At 43.6% G+C, this 15454-nt stretch overlaps 1 protein-coding gene across 1 annotated transcript in view; it reads right to left on the reverse strand.

Moving 5' to 3' along the window:
- Window positions 1–15454, reverse strand: part of pkd1b (polycystic kidney disease 1b) — a gene marked incomplete at both ends in the record, with an annotated part of 39507 nt that overhangs the window by 18806 nt on the left and 5247 nt on the right. Inside the window, 15 exons of the mRNA XM_080455730.1 lie at window positions 202–342; window positions 1022–1189; window positions 1631–1826; window positions 2275–2530; window positions 2970–3087; window positions 3306–4081; window positions 4429–4577; window positions 5122–5259; window positions 6042–6195; window positions 6530–6658; window positions 6903–7005; window positions 7719–8004; window positions 8532–8672; window positions 9124–9270; window positions 11230–14912. Of these exons, the coding sequence (XP_080311856.1) occupies window positions 202–342; window positions 1022–1189; window positions 1631–1826; window positions 2275–2530; window positions 2970–3087; window positions 3306–4081; window positions 4429–4577; window positions 5122–5259; window positions 6042–6195; window positions 6530–6658; window positions 6903–7005; window positions 7719–8004; window positions 8532–8672; window positions 9124–9270; window positions 11230–14912 (6585 nt within the window). The remainder of the gene's footprint in view (window positions 1–201; window positions 343–1021; window positions 1190–1630; window positions 1827–2274; window positions 2531–2969; window positions 3088–3305; window positions 4082–4428; window positions 4578–5121; window positions 5260–6041; window positions 6196–6529; window positions 6659–6902; window positions 7006–7718; window positions 8005–8531; window positions 8673–9123; window positions 9271–11229; window positions 14913–15454) is intronic.

A 15454-nucleotide genomic window follows, 5' to 3' on the forward strand; every position in this document is an offset into this window, starting at 1 on the left:
TTTTAATTCATTTCATTCTCATGTGTTAATCAATTATGTGTATTTGTGTGATTGCTGACCTTTGTATTCCTTTCTTTTATTTTGAAGCACATTCGGCGCTTGTTGTATGAAATGTGCTATGTAAATAAATGTGACTTGACTTGACTTGTCACACCAGCACGCAACCAAATATCAATTGCTCGTAAAAGTGTGTGAACTCACATGAGGCCAGAACGAACTTTTCCACAGTGCCATTCTTATCATCCTCCACAGAGAGCCAGTCCTCCACAATGAAGAAGAACATGTGGTCAGTCTGAGGGTCCCACACTGCCACCTGCTGTACGTACCAGGAAGGATCCAAGCCTGTGGACACCCCAACACGTGCGTGTGCGCGCACACACACACACACACACACACACACACACACACACACACACACACACACACACACACACACACACACACACACACACACACACACACACACACACACACACACACACACACACACACACACACACACACACACACACACACACACACACACACACAGTTTTGAATTACATTTTAGGACGGCCTTGAACATAGCTGAAAATAGCCACACTATAATAGCAGATCTACAAGCTCACAACGTGTCGTGCTGCGACCGTTTATGAACTTGTAGATTGGCTATTTTTTTAAATTGTACAAATATCTCAAAATATTTTGTAACCATAAAACATCCATTTATCTTCAAATGTCTATTTCTCAAATTCTACTATACTTGTGGGGACGTTTGGTCCTCACAAGTATAGTAATACAAACACACACACACACACACACACACACACACACACACACACACACACACACACACACACACACACACACACACACACACACACACACACACACACACACACACACACACACACACACACACACACACACACACACACACACACACACACACATGCGTGCGCATCTCATACACACACAAACATGGACACAAAACTCCTATCCCCCAGACATACTGTGAGTCACCACCGGGCCTATTGTTTACCTGTGTTGTCATGCCAGATGCGAATCTTCCACACTTCTCCCAGGTTGTCATCCGTCTCCAGATGAAACTGGTCCAGGCCGCCACGCTGAAAGGCACCGTCCCTCTGCAGATGGCGAGAGCCGCTCTTGGTCACGCCGTACAGGTTGATGCCAACGTGGGCGCTGGTACCTGATGGTGGATGTGGGACGTATACCAAAGCATCCGCATTATACTTTGTTTATGACGGATAAAATGTTGTGTGACATTTTCCAAACACCGTGAAAGAGAATCACCATGAATCTGTTGCATCGTCATCGTTATTCAAAATTCAAGATGTTTACATTTGTGACATCTTGTGTACGAGTACACAAGAGTGCTCGTATACGAGATTTTTGAATTCTGAAAAGTATGGCCGCCAGTCAGCCTCCCTTAAGCCAATTTTAATATAGGACAGGATAGGATAAAGTTTGAGGTCCTTGTCCACACAGGCAATAGAATAGACCTGTAGTGTCAATCGTTCATAAAACTGATTGCCTGGGGAATTAGCTTTTTCAGAGCCTACTGCCATTATAATATATTATTTATCATTAGTTATCGTTGTCATCATTCATCATGATTTCCTTCTCTGACCTGCACCCCGTCTCCAGCCGGTCTTGACCAGAACCCTGTAGTGGTACAGGCCCGGTCGGCCACACAGAGGCACCTGGCCCCGGCTCAGGCCCTCCAGGTGGTCCAGTTTGTGGGCAATGAGCCCCAGCAGCAGGTGCATCAGAACAAGGATGGCACACACAATGCCCACCACCATGTTACGCACTGGACCACTAGACTGGGGGGTTGTAGGAAGGAAGGATGGATGGATGGATGGATGGATGGATGGAGAAAGAAAACCATTACATTGTATTCTGGTTCACCACCAAACACAGGAGGTATATCGTCTCTGTCGGGTGGAAACCTCATTTGTCCAAAACAGTTACTTTTCAGGATTCAAAAATAGCAAAAGTAGCTGATCTACAAGCTCAAAAGCTTGCAGATCTGCTACTTTAGATGTGACGCTGTAGCGTGATCAAGTAGGGCATTCATTTACGGAAAAACGCATAAAAGATAAAACATGGAAATAAGAGGTTTCTGCTCGACAGCGACGACATGTTATCTTCAACAAATCAGTGATCTGGATGGATGTGCAATGATGTGAATGTGGAAAGCAAAATCAATCGATCAATCAAAGTGACTGTTGTGCAAAATGGATGATTGAGATGAGCACTTTGTTTGCGTACCGGTGGCAGCAGCACCACAGCCCCAGGATGAACAAACAGACTGGCCCCAAACATGGAGAGGTGCTGGGTGAGACAGTGTGCCGAACGCAGTGTGCTGCCCTCCAGTGGTTGCATACCGCCACTGCTCCAGCGCCTCTCCGTCACGTTGTAGTACTGACACAGAGAGCTGAACACGCACACTGACGCCAGGACAGGACCGCCGGCACCCAGAGAGGAGTTCAGGCTGACGGAGAGATGTCTCTCTGTCCCGTTCAACCTGTTTTGGAGGCAAAATTAAGTCAGTAAAAGTAGTAGTAGTTCATGCCAAAATGTGTATAGGCCTACATGGAAGTAAACGTCTATAGTGCAGGGGTCTTCAACGTTTTTCAGGACAAGGTTCCCTTAGCTGGGAGAGAGAGAGAGATGAAGCAGGGACCCCCACTGCAAAATGTATACAATTGTGTTGCAGACTAAACCTTTTCATAGATTCCATAGATAGGTTCATAGACTTCTTTGACAGCGCTCTCATCGGTGCTGTGTAAATTAATGTTTTTTGTTTGTTTGTTTACACAAACGACGACGCGTTCTGGGCTTGTAGATCGGCTATTCTTGGCAAACGTCCCCCCCATCACACAAAAATTTGATTTTGTTGAAGACCCATGGTCTAGTATTGTTACTGAGAAAGAAATCTCAGTGACCAAAAAATCTTTACTCACAGCGGAGAGAGGAAGACGGTTTCCTCCTTGAAGCTAGTCTGAGCAGGGAGATTGAAGGTTAGTTCTCTGATGAGGGAACACTGAGATGAAGCAGGGTTTGTCTGGATGGTGGTCACTTCTATCCTCACACGTCCAGAGGTCAAAGGAATAGCACCTAGATGTAGTTAAATAGAATGAGATTGGCCTTGCAAAAAAAATTGGGTGAATGATTGTTAAACATATATTGTGCGGATCATAGTTTCTCAGTCATTAATAACAGATAGAGGCTGATTACAGAAAAAAACGGTTACAGCGTTAATCAGACTCATCATTAGCCACTAAAAATGTCTGCCGTACCTTGAACAAGATTGAATTTAAAAGCGATGAATAGCCCCGCATTGTCCGCCAGTCCGTCCACTGCTTTGACGGTAAAGTTTGTCCATCCTTCAGAGGGGAGGGTCAGGTTCAACCCTAAAGGACTCGGCCCATTCCCATCTACGCGGTCTGGGCTCCGATTCCAAACCTCAGACCCAAATCTATATCCAGCTCCTCCCCCTGCTACGCCGGCGCCCAGGAGGCGTCGGTTGGGGAGGGTGACTCTTATGGCCTGGTCTGAGTCCAGATCATTGATGGGTATGGGCTGACCCCGCGCGGTGGTGAACTCCATGGCAGCCAGGGTGGTGGAGATAGGGGGGTCAGCTCCAGTCTGCAAGGCGCTGGTCTCCGCCCTCCCGTCCACACCGACCAGTATCTGCACCACCTCTGAGCTCTGACTCTTCAGCTGAGCGGCGAGGGGCACCGGGATGAAGAAAGGACAGACGGGGGTCTCTGGCGTTTCGGCGGGCGAGGAAGGAGAGGGGGTCGGTCGATACCGGACGCCGGTCCGCTTCGGAGAGCTGTTCTGAGCGCAGAGGAGATCGGAGGGGTTTCCACGGAAACCGACGGCGGTGATCCGAGAGTTGACGAGCGAGAGCGGCTCCTCGCCGCGCACACTCGAACGCATCAGAGAGCGCATGAGGGCCCCGGCATGGGCCACTGCAGACTGAGCGCTTTTGGTGGCTGGTTGCGGTGTGCTTGTGAAGGCCGAGAGATGGCTGTCTCCACCGGGAGGTTCAGACGCCGCAGCCAAAGTGCTACCTGAAGAGACCGACAGCAAAGGATTTTCAGCCAATCTGACACTCATTTGTGCACAAGAAGCATCAAGTGATGAAATGGGAAACTGTGGTTGGCCAGCACCTAGCACAAGAGTTCCCAGACTTTTTTCAGTCTTCACCAAAATGTACAAAAATACATTATGAATTATCCACTATTTCAAAAACAGAAAATATAGCTGATCTACAGGATCTGTTATTTTAGAAAAATGTAAAAAATTATCTTTGGGAAATGTGTTATTTATTTATTTTTAATACATTTTTTACCCATAAAAACGGGTCCATGACACAGAATGGGTCCACGAGTCGAGCCATTGTTTGGGAAACACTGACCTAGAACATTGAGGATGTTCCTTCCTGTGTCAACAGCTGCTGCAACACCGGCGCTCGTCTGCTCCTCCATCACGTAGATCATCTTCGCCACAGCCTCCAGAACCTTCTCTTGACAGCCCTCACAAACCACCTCGCTGGCAACAGCCTGGAAATAACACGTCTTCGTGTTATACAAACGTGATGAACAGCAGAGGGTTATGAAACTCATGGTTCTGGTAAAGAGGATTTATACATATATATATATTTTTTTTATGAACCTGCTTTAAATTGAAATATATTAACCTGTCTCATTTAATCATAATCAATCATCCTAATCATCAACCTAACCTAACCATCATCATCATCATCAAAATCATCATCATCATCGTCGTCGTCGTCATCGTCATCAGCTGTAGCCCCCAAACTGTGGCTCAAACCTTGCCTGTTTTAAAATGTTATCTTGAATCTTTTAGAGTCACTTACTGTGTTATGGTGTCTTCATGTGTCTTAATGTGTTTTGGCCAATTATTTATATTATTTATATTTATATATTTTGGGGAATTTTTCTTACTGAACCGAACTGAACTTTTAACTTGTTCAACTGTGTTGTTTTTGCTCTATAAATAAAGATTGGATTGGATTGGATTGGCTCATCATCATGAGAAATACCGTATGTTGATTATAATTGAAAGGCAGCTGTGCAAACTCACAGTGGACTGGGCCAGGGCTGAGCTGATCTGATCCACATCCTGTAATGAGGAGACAGGGAGAGATGCAAGGGCTCGAGTCACGTTCCCCCGGATCTCCCTCCTGTCCCTGAGCTCCTGAACACTCCCTCCAGACTCCATCTGTGGTGAGGTGAACAGGTGAATACATACCGCACACTTGGCACAACATCTTTAACTGTACTCTGGAGCTATAAATATTTTATTTAGATTTGATTTGAGAGCAGCCATATGTGCGTATACACAGCAGTGGTTCTCAAACGGTGTCCAGGTGTGCCTTGGGATTGTGCATTATTATTGCAATACAGTATATACAACTAGATACAAGAGTAAGGCGGAAAGAATTGCGTATAAGCAGTTTGTAGATTTTAAATGTGCATGCAGTATGAAATAGGGGTTGAGTGGTTCAACTTCATATTTGCAATTGGCAGATAAACATTTACAGAGTGATGAGAGTGATAACATGTGTTAGAGGATATTCACAGATAAATACAGGTGTGGCTTGAGATTTTGACCACTGATATGCAGTAAGACAGTGGTTCTCAACCTTTTCAGGCCACGAACCCCCAAAAGAATCATATTTGAACTGAGGACAAACACTTAGAATTGTAGGAGTTGAGGCATTACATTTAGTTTGACTCGGTTCCACAGATATTGTTTTTTGCCTCTTTCTTATATTATTTGACAATTTGGCCAATGTTAGACCAGTTTTTATTGTATAGTTTGTTGATTACTTTTGTTGCAGTAATGGTCTTTTTTCTTTTCTTTCTTTTCTTTAAAAAGGCTTAAATTGTCATCACTGTCATCCGGGCGGACCTCCAAAATCACGTGTGGACCCCCCTGGGGGTCCCGACCCACAGGTTGAGAACCCTTGCAGTAAGAGCGGGTGAAACAGACAGCTATACCTGGTTGAGCTGGCTAGTGAGAGCTATGGTGTATGGGATAAGCTCCTGGGGGTTGCCACGTTGGAGTAAAACCCACAGCTCCGTCTGACTGTTGTTCCTCAACCACTGACTGGTCACCTCACCGCCTGCAGGGGGCACCACTACTGTCAACATTCTGGAAAACAGGAACACAGATCATTAAACACACATTTTGGACTGTATTTATTTATTTAGTTTTATTAAAACGCATCACACATGACGATGACAGACAAGTAAAGTAAGGTGTGTTTAAAAGCTCCATGGACAGTGGGTCAGTGGTTCTCAAAGTGGGGTCTGGGGACCCCCAGAGGTGTCCTTGAAGGGGTTCCAGGGGGTCCCCAGCGAAATGATTGATAGTTCGGAACCAAATGCACGCTTACAGATCTGTAACTCTGAGTTACGGGGTAGGGATGGTCTAATGTATACCAAACTGGTGGGTCCTTGAAACGACAACCACTGCAGTAGGTCACCTGTCTAGCGCGATGACCTTTGCCCCCAGATGGTCCTCTACCAACAAGGTAACTGTGATAAAAGACACGTGTTGTTCTGGCCCAGGACTGCCCACAGGAACCAGGGTGCCAAATGTTGAACGAGTGCCCCTGCGGAAGTTAACACAACACAATAAAGTATATTAAAGCCCATACCTTAACCATTTAAGACCTACAGTATATACACTTCATTGTATGCTGAATACAACATATCTGATCTACAAGTTCACAACTCGTCACAATGAGAGCTTGTAGATGTGCTATTTTAGTACTTTTTGTAAACTGTTAATAAAGTATTTAATCAATAAAAAAATTCTGGAAATGGTTCTGGTCTGTGTGGTGCTTCAGTATTCACCTGTAGAGTGTGTGCCGGGGGCACACAGTGCCAGTGGCCCTGCATGGTACCACCTGGAAGGTGTAGATCAGCTGAGAGGACTCGCTGTCTTCATCCTGCCAACCTGGACAATGATGACCAACACAGACCATCTATTAGCAAAATACATAGTTGCATGATTTGACCACTAGAGGGCAGAGTTGTTTACTACACTGGACTGGTCATGGCACCAGTGGTAGAAAAAGTACTCAAATTCTTTACTTGAGTAAGTACCAATACTGCAATATAGAAATACTCTGTTACAAGTAAAAGTCCAGAATTACAAATTTACTTGGGTAAAAGTACCAAAGTATTGGCATCAAAATGTACTTAAAGTACCAAAAGTAAAAGTACGAAAATATTTGAAAATAGCAGATCTACAAGTAGCCTATGTATAAAATAGGGCTAAAGTGGTTAATGTATGTTTCATAATATCATAATTTATATCTTAAAAGTAACTAGTAACTCAAGTTTTAAAATAATTGTAGTGGAGTAAAAGTACAATATTTGCCTCTGAGATGTACTGTAGTGGAATAGAAGTAAAAGTACAGTACTTAAGTAAATGTACTTAGATACTTTCCACCACTGCATAGCACACTGCACAGAATAAAACTGAGGAGAATTATTAAAAAAATCTACAAATCAAATGACTTGTACAGGAAAATCAACAGCATGCAGCATGTGTGTGTGTTGCATGCGTGAGTGTGTGCATGCGTGTGTTGGTGGATCATGGTGTATAATAGAAACCCAACACTAATCACTTCTTTTTCAAAGTTGGAACCTGCCACAATGGCATACCTGTGCAATTGTAGGTGACCACTGTCTCTAGCGGGCGTATGTCTGATTCTGGCTTGAGAGAACAGTGCCCCCCATAGGGCGGATGGTTGGGTAGCAGACTCAGGCTGGCGCTGCCCCACTGCCCTCCGCCTGGCTGGGTCACATTGAGGGTAAAGGTATAACCCTGTCCGTCCTGTAGGACTCCTGATCGGACCACCAAGTCAGGGGAATGACCCCCTGTGGAGGTAGTGACCTTGTTAAGGTCAAGGGTCATGCCGCTCTTGTCCTCCTGTGCACTCCATTTGTACTGTAATTAAATATTCATATTAGATTATATAACTGAATGTTCCTTTGTATGTGTCTATCCGTCAGCAGGCATTCAATGAGCTGTAGGACCAGTGTTTAGCCTGATTAATAGTTTTGTCAAACGCCTATATCGGGCGCCGTTGTGCTCGTTGTGAGCTTGTAGATTTGCTATTTTCGCCACGCGACACTACAGTATAATATGACAGAGTATAAAACAAGGATTATCTGTACATAGTCATCACATTGTTCGCAATGTCCTGACAGGACTAGTGTTAACCTGTGCACGTTCATCAGGGTTTGATTTGCTTCTGTAACCCCGATTTACAAACACACTTGTAGCTCGAGAGCTTGTAGATTAGCTGTTTTCGCTATTTGTCACATGATATATTAGTATAGAGTATACACGGCTTAAGTGGTAAAGTACGTTTGTTCACAATTAATCTGAGTTCCCAGAAGTGTTCGCCAGCTCTCGCATACAAACGGGATGGCTCTGACAGGACTAGTTTAGCTGTGTGTGTGTTACAGTACCTGCGCATGTTCATCACACTGTTCACAATGTCCTGACAGAACTATGGGGATGCTGTAAGAGACGTGGTGGGCTGAGTTGAGGGCTGAACAGGAAACACACTCCACGCTCACAGGAAGCACAGGAGCATCACTCAGTGAAACCTAAAAATGAGAAACAGAAAAGGTGTTCCCTAAAGAGGCACTGCCAAGACAACGCTTTGCACAAACACAACAATGTAAATTAAATGTTGGTTTGTACAGGTTTAATATTACTAGACTGCCAATCCATTAACCACCTAAACTCTATACAGTATACTGTATACTTTGTTGACAGGAGTGCCCCAGGGGTCTATACTTGGTCCCCTCCTTTTTTTCCTCTACACTATCTATTCACCAAAAATAGCCGATCTACAAGCTTTTAGATCTGTGGGAGCTTGTAAACATGCTATTTTTGGTGAATGTTGGCCTATTCTCACCAAATGTTAGTCTATTCTGACCTGACCAGAATAGGGATGCTAGGGTTCATGTGATTAAAGATCAGTGAATGTAAGTTACTGTAACCATATTTCCACACATTATGCGAGTAAAAAGTGAGATTATATCATTTACTCACAGACTGGATGGTAGAGACAGGCGTCCTCCCTGCTTTGTGGACGGTAAGGGTGAAAACGTAGACCCTGCCAAGGTCTAGTTCAGTACTGAGCACAGTTAAACTGCTGCCATTACTCCTTATTGTCTGGCCGAAAGACTCTGTGGCGTTCTGCAAGTATGAACACAGACTGTTAGAGGAAATATAGCCTCATTAAAGTTGTCCTTATTCCAATTATAGGGCAGCTACTGCATTACTCTAATACACCTGAATGTCATACTACATAATGTTGTACTAGGCCAGGGAAAAGTATTGATATCATATTGATATCGTGATATGAGACTAGATATCGTCTGGGATGTTGTTAATATCATGATTTGTCTTTTTCCTGAGTGTTGTCTTTTCCTGGTTTTAATCTCATATACTTTCACAGCTTTACAAACTCTACAAGTTCACAATGTGTTGCGATACAACTCATTGTGAGCTTGTAGATCTGCTATTCTTTGCTATTTTTGAAAGAAATTATATACATTATCATCACAATGTGATATTATCGCCACAATATCGATATCAAGGTATTCTGTAAAAACAATGGTAGCACTTGCTATGCATCCCATGTGTATAACGCATTATACACATACTTATAAGGCATTGTAATCTGATCATAATCCTTTATAATCATATTTATAAGAGCTTATAAATAACCATAATGCTTTATAACCATAACCATAACACATTATAAAGCTTGTTATAATGACTTATAAGTTCAAGTATACATTTATTGTATTATGCTTATAACACGTGATGATTACAGTTATAAATACTCATAACAACGTATAATGCAATCATAACACATTATACAGCATGTTATAATGACTTATAATGTCAAGTATTATAATACTTCATAGTTGCTACCCACTTCGTAACACTTGCTATGCAACCCAAAATGTATTCTCATATTTATAATCCATTATAATCAATCCTTTATTATCACTGCTATAATGCATTATAATCACAGTTATAATGCACTATAAGTGATAATGAGGCATTATAACAGTGATTAAAATGCGTTATAACAGTGAGTATAAGGCATTTTATACGTTATAATACAGCATTATTAAATGATCATAAAGTAAGAAATGGCCACTTATAATAACTTATGATCATAGTGTAATGCATTATAACAGTAATTATAATGCATTATAACAGTGATTTAAAGGCAATACAAATGGAATAATAACACCTTATAAAATGATCATAATGTCACAAATGTTCACTTTATAATAACTTATAATCACAGTATAACGCCTTATAAGTTATAATAAGGCATTATAAACGTAATAATAAAGCCTTATAAAATGATTATAAAGTAACAAATGACCCCTTATAATAACTTATAATCGTAGTATAACGCATTGTAATAATGCATTATAATGGTTATGACACATTATAACAGTGATAATAAAGCATTATCAATTGATTATAATGGATTATAACAATGAGAATTAATTTGGGATGCATAGCAACTGTTACCAATTTGGCAGCAATTATGAAGTATTATAACACTTGATACTTCTAAGTCATTATAAAAGGCCTTATAATCTGTTATGGTTATGGTTATAAAGCATTATGAGTATTTATGAGCTCTTATAAATCTGATTATGAGCATATTATAATGCCTTATAAGTAAGTTCATGATGCATTATACACATGGGATGCAAAGCAAGTGCTACCAAAACAATATTGTGATATTTGATTTTGTCCATACTGTCGTACATATCTTATACTGTTTCTGTATCTACTATACTACCTATAAATTAAGCACTGTGTTGAGTGATGGCTATCTAGTTTCTAGTCTATCCAATAGACTAAACTAGACAGCCATCACACAACACAGTGCAGAACCTACATTCACACGATAGACTCCATCGTGTGAAAGTTTGTTCTGCACTGTCTAACGTGATTCCTGTATGTCCATGTTCTTTGTCAGCTTGTCACTCGTCATGCCCAATTAATCAGTTATTAACTATTTCTGATATTCTGATGGCCTGACCAATACCATCAGCACAGTATAGTACACATTTGTAGTACTAGGGCAAGAGGGCAAGTACTAGGGTAAGAGGGCTGTACCTCAGTCATGAAGGTCCAGTGATACTGCAGCTGGTCCTCAACTCCTGGTTCAACATCGGGATCACGTGATTCAGAGCCGTCCAGGAAGAGGTCACAGAGACTGGGCCAGAGTCTGTGTGAGCCTCCCTTAATGATGGCCACGAGAGGGCAGTGGACCACTGTAACGCCGATCTTTCGACGAACAAATAGAGGAGTCCCCTGGTATTGCATTGTGAATATCGCGCAATACTGTCCTGTCTCCAGAGCATGCTTCGGCAGGAAAAGCAGGGGCGAAGAAACATCCACCTCACTGCTAAGGGATACCGTGTTCCCGGTGAAATCTGCATCACTCTCCGCGCAGTCGGACATTGCTAAAATCTCCCATCGATAGGTGGTCTTATAAGCAGAGCAGCCGTTGACGTCCACAGTGGCTTCAAAGAAGCTGGGCCTTGTCCTGAAGATAGTGGACTGGCCTTGAACTAAGGAGGCGTTTGGGAGGGAACATTGGAGCTCTTTCACCTCCACATGTTGTCGTGCGGACGCTTGACTGACATTGTTGAAAACTTGGACTCCCATGCTGTACCCCCCAGCAACATGATATGTATGAATGGCCGAGTTGAGGTCTGTGACCACCACTTCAGCCGAGTCTCCAAAGTCCCAAAGGAACTTAAGGCTACTCCCACCATTCGCTTGGGCAGAACAATTAACGGCATATCCAGTAAATATTTCCACTGACTGACAGACAACCGTCACCTCCTTAACAGGCCATTGAACTGTCATGGTCTCTTTCAGGGTCTGTGAGCACACACCGTTGCTGGCCACCACACTAACAGTCAATGCACCACTTCCAGGTGAAGAGAAGCTTACTTCCTGTCCTCCGGCCCATGAAGGCTTGAACCCCTCCAAGTGGAACGTCCAGGTATAGGTAGCTGGAAATCCACTTTGGACGTCTGCTTTAAAAGTGACTTTCTTCTCTGCTTCTAGAGCAGTGGAACAACAGTTAACCAACTGTAAACTAACAATACGCTCAGCGACTAGAATTGAAGATGTCACCTGTGAGCTACTGACCTGGTTCCATGCATGTACTGTCACTAAATGTGTCCCAGCAGGAAGGCTAGATGTGATAAAATGTCCCTCAACGATGTCCTGTCTATGAGTTGGATCTAACTTAGCAAAACTTATAACGAAACTTACATTGCTTCCTTTGGAAATAATTGGGCTAAAAATGACTTGTTCCTCGGTACAGAGAGGGGACTTGCTAATGTTCAGTGTGAGGCCTTTTATAGCATCTTGAGCTGTGACACTGTGCGAGACTGTCTGCCAGCTAATCCCATTTGAAACATTCAGAGTCACCTTGTAGACGCCTGCTTCTGTAAAAGTGTAGATAAGGGACCGTCCTGTGCCTATGAACAGAGTGTGTTTGGCACTTTTGTCGACTTTCCAGTCACATTGCAGATCACTGCCTTTATGGCTAAGTCCATGGAGTGCCACAGGAGCACTTGTGTTGACAAAAAAAGGATGTGCGTGTCTGTCTATTTGAAAGTCTATTCCTCCAACCTCCTCCTGGACTACAAACTGTGTGGTTACATCACTGTGGCTCAGAACATTCTGCACCGAGACTTTGACAGGGCAATGGCCCGGTGTCATGAAAGTGTGGAGAAGGAAGGGCACTTCCGTCTGCAGGGGCGAGGGGTCAGAGTTCACGTGCCAAAGATACCGGAGGTCCGACCCAGTTACCACGATTACGGAGATATTCACAGCTTGTCCAGCTGCCGCCGTGTCTGTCCGTGTTACTATGTTTGCTCCTGTCACCCTCTCTACTGCCACAACAGAAATGTAGCTGCTTATCTCGCCCAGCTGGTTAGTTGCTGTTAACTGAATAGAGATATAACCTGGGGATTCCACCAATAGCTGAAAAAGCTCTCCATCACCAGCACTCATGTGGTTGTCAGTAGCTCGGGTTTGTGTTGCAAGCCAGTGATAAGTGACATTAGAGCCACGGCTCAGTGAAGCAACAAATCGCACACTCTTTCTGGTTTCTATGTATTTCATATCGATCAGACTTTGACATTCAATGTGAAGTCCCTCTATCCTTTCAAAGACCTCAACTAAAATAGTTGTCTCCCTGTCACTCACCGCGTTTTGGGCTATAACTCTGACATGATATGCTCCCGGTTTAGGGAAGACATATCTAAATTGATACGTCCCCTGTTTGGTTGTCATCATACCATCAACTGACCAATAGTAGTTGGTGCTGCTAATAGCACTGCTAAGTGCTGTTATAACAGTTTCTTCTCCTGCAACTGCATACGGCTGTTTGACATGAAGCGTAAGGTCTGACACAGGATGGAAAACGTTAACTTTGAGAGTGACAGAGTCTCTGCTAACTACATTGTATGCCGTGGCGGTGAGAGTGAAAGGGCCCGGGGAGGTGAACACATGAGAGGCATTACGTTTCTCCTCCACTGGAGAACCGTCTCCAAAGTCCCACAGCACAGAAACATTGGTGCCTGTGCAACTGGCAAGCCAAAATGAAGTCATCGTATTGGCTGTTAGTATATCACTCTGGCCGTCGTGTGCCATGGAGAGGTTGCTCACAGGTCTTTGGATGGCAACGGTGGCGTTGGCTGTTCGATTGCTGACTTGGTTACTCGCCACCACTGTCACATCTTCGACACCGTCCTCCTCACACACCAAGCACGTCTGAGAATTCCCAGGAGAAGTAGAGCGACTACAGGAGCTGTCACACCACATAAACTGGTAACCGGTAGTCTGTTCAGGGTAAACTAATGCTCTGAAACACACAAGCTCGCCAACTGCCACAGCAACCTTTGATGGCTGAATGGTTAGGTCACTTATAGGGGCTTCAACACAGACACTAACATTGTATGTAGTAGACGTAATAATGCTCCACACGGTTAGGTTTACATTAAACATCCCGTGTGTTGAAAATGAATGGATGGCGGTGGGATTTCCCCTCACCACACTCAATGGAGACCCATCTCCGAAGCTCCAATGGAAAGCCAGTGTGGATATATTCCCATTCACCTGAGCGCTAAGCTGTATCTCTCTTCTACTCCTGACACACTCTGAAGGGAGTATTCCAGTTATGGTCAACTTATAGACCTCTACATTGATCAACTGATGAGCTTTGCTGACCGAGTTAGAGGCAGTAACATCAACTACATAGGTCCCTGGTGATCTGAAAGTGTGCAAAGCAAATGTATCCAAGCGGTTAGCCTGCCGTGACCCGTCACCAAAGTCAAAGTCCCAGATGAGACTTGAGCCTGTGGTCACCTGACCTATCATCTCTGTAACAGAATTCAGCTCATTGGGCCCGTTGTAGCGCACTGTTAATCCAGTGACTCCCTCCATAACGTTGACAGTGAGCCAAGCGGTCAGCGCAGTCATGGAGTTGTTAGCACTCACTGTGACGTTGTAAACCCCAACACGTACGAACATGTGGGTAACTTGACTGCGGAGCCCATGATCAGCTTTGGATCCATCCCCAAAGTTCCATGTGAAGACAGCGCCATAGGGAGAGGGCTCTGCTGAAGCATCAAAAAGGAGGGTCTGGTTGACACGGGCAACGGGAGAGGAGGAGGAAATGAGCAGATGACTTAAAGGATGGAGGGCCTTTATCTTCATGGATGCCTCAATGCTGTCGTATATGTTGGAGATTTGGACTTGAAGTGTGTATTCACCTACATGGAACACAAAAAATAATGTAATGTTTTTTTCTATTCATTTCTAAACCACCCATGTGCAGCATTATATAAGTAGGAGTCTGCTACAAACATAAAAAGGCTTAAAGGTATACATAAAAGGCAACTTTGGGTAATGCAAATTTTGCCAATAGTTTACTGTTGCTACATTCATCAATATTGTCTGTCTGGACGCAAACATGTCATCACGCTCTCATCATCTGTAAATGATTGTTTTATATATATATATATTTTATACACTGAGTATACTGGCTTTCAAACATTGTATACAAAGTACGACACTGCATAGCCTGAACCACTACAACCTGTCAATCATGCATGTGTAAATGGTAAATGGTGCATTTATATAGCGCTTCTATCCGAAGCGCTTTACATTGATTGTGCCATTAACCCATTCACACACACAGTCATACACCGATGGCGGAGGAAACCATGCAAGGCACCAACCTGCTCATTAGGGGTTCAGCGTCTTGCTCAAGGACACTTCGACACTAACTCTAGGGGAGCGCCCCAGCCCGGGA

The sequence above is a fragment of the Gymnoscopelus braueri genome, assembly GCF_963280865.1.
Source record: "Gymnoscopelus braueri genome assembly, chromosome: 17".
NCBI lineage: Eukaryota > Metazoa > Chordata > Actinopteri > Myctophiformes > Myctophidae > Gymnoscopelus > Gymnoscopelus braueri.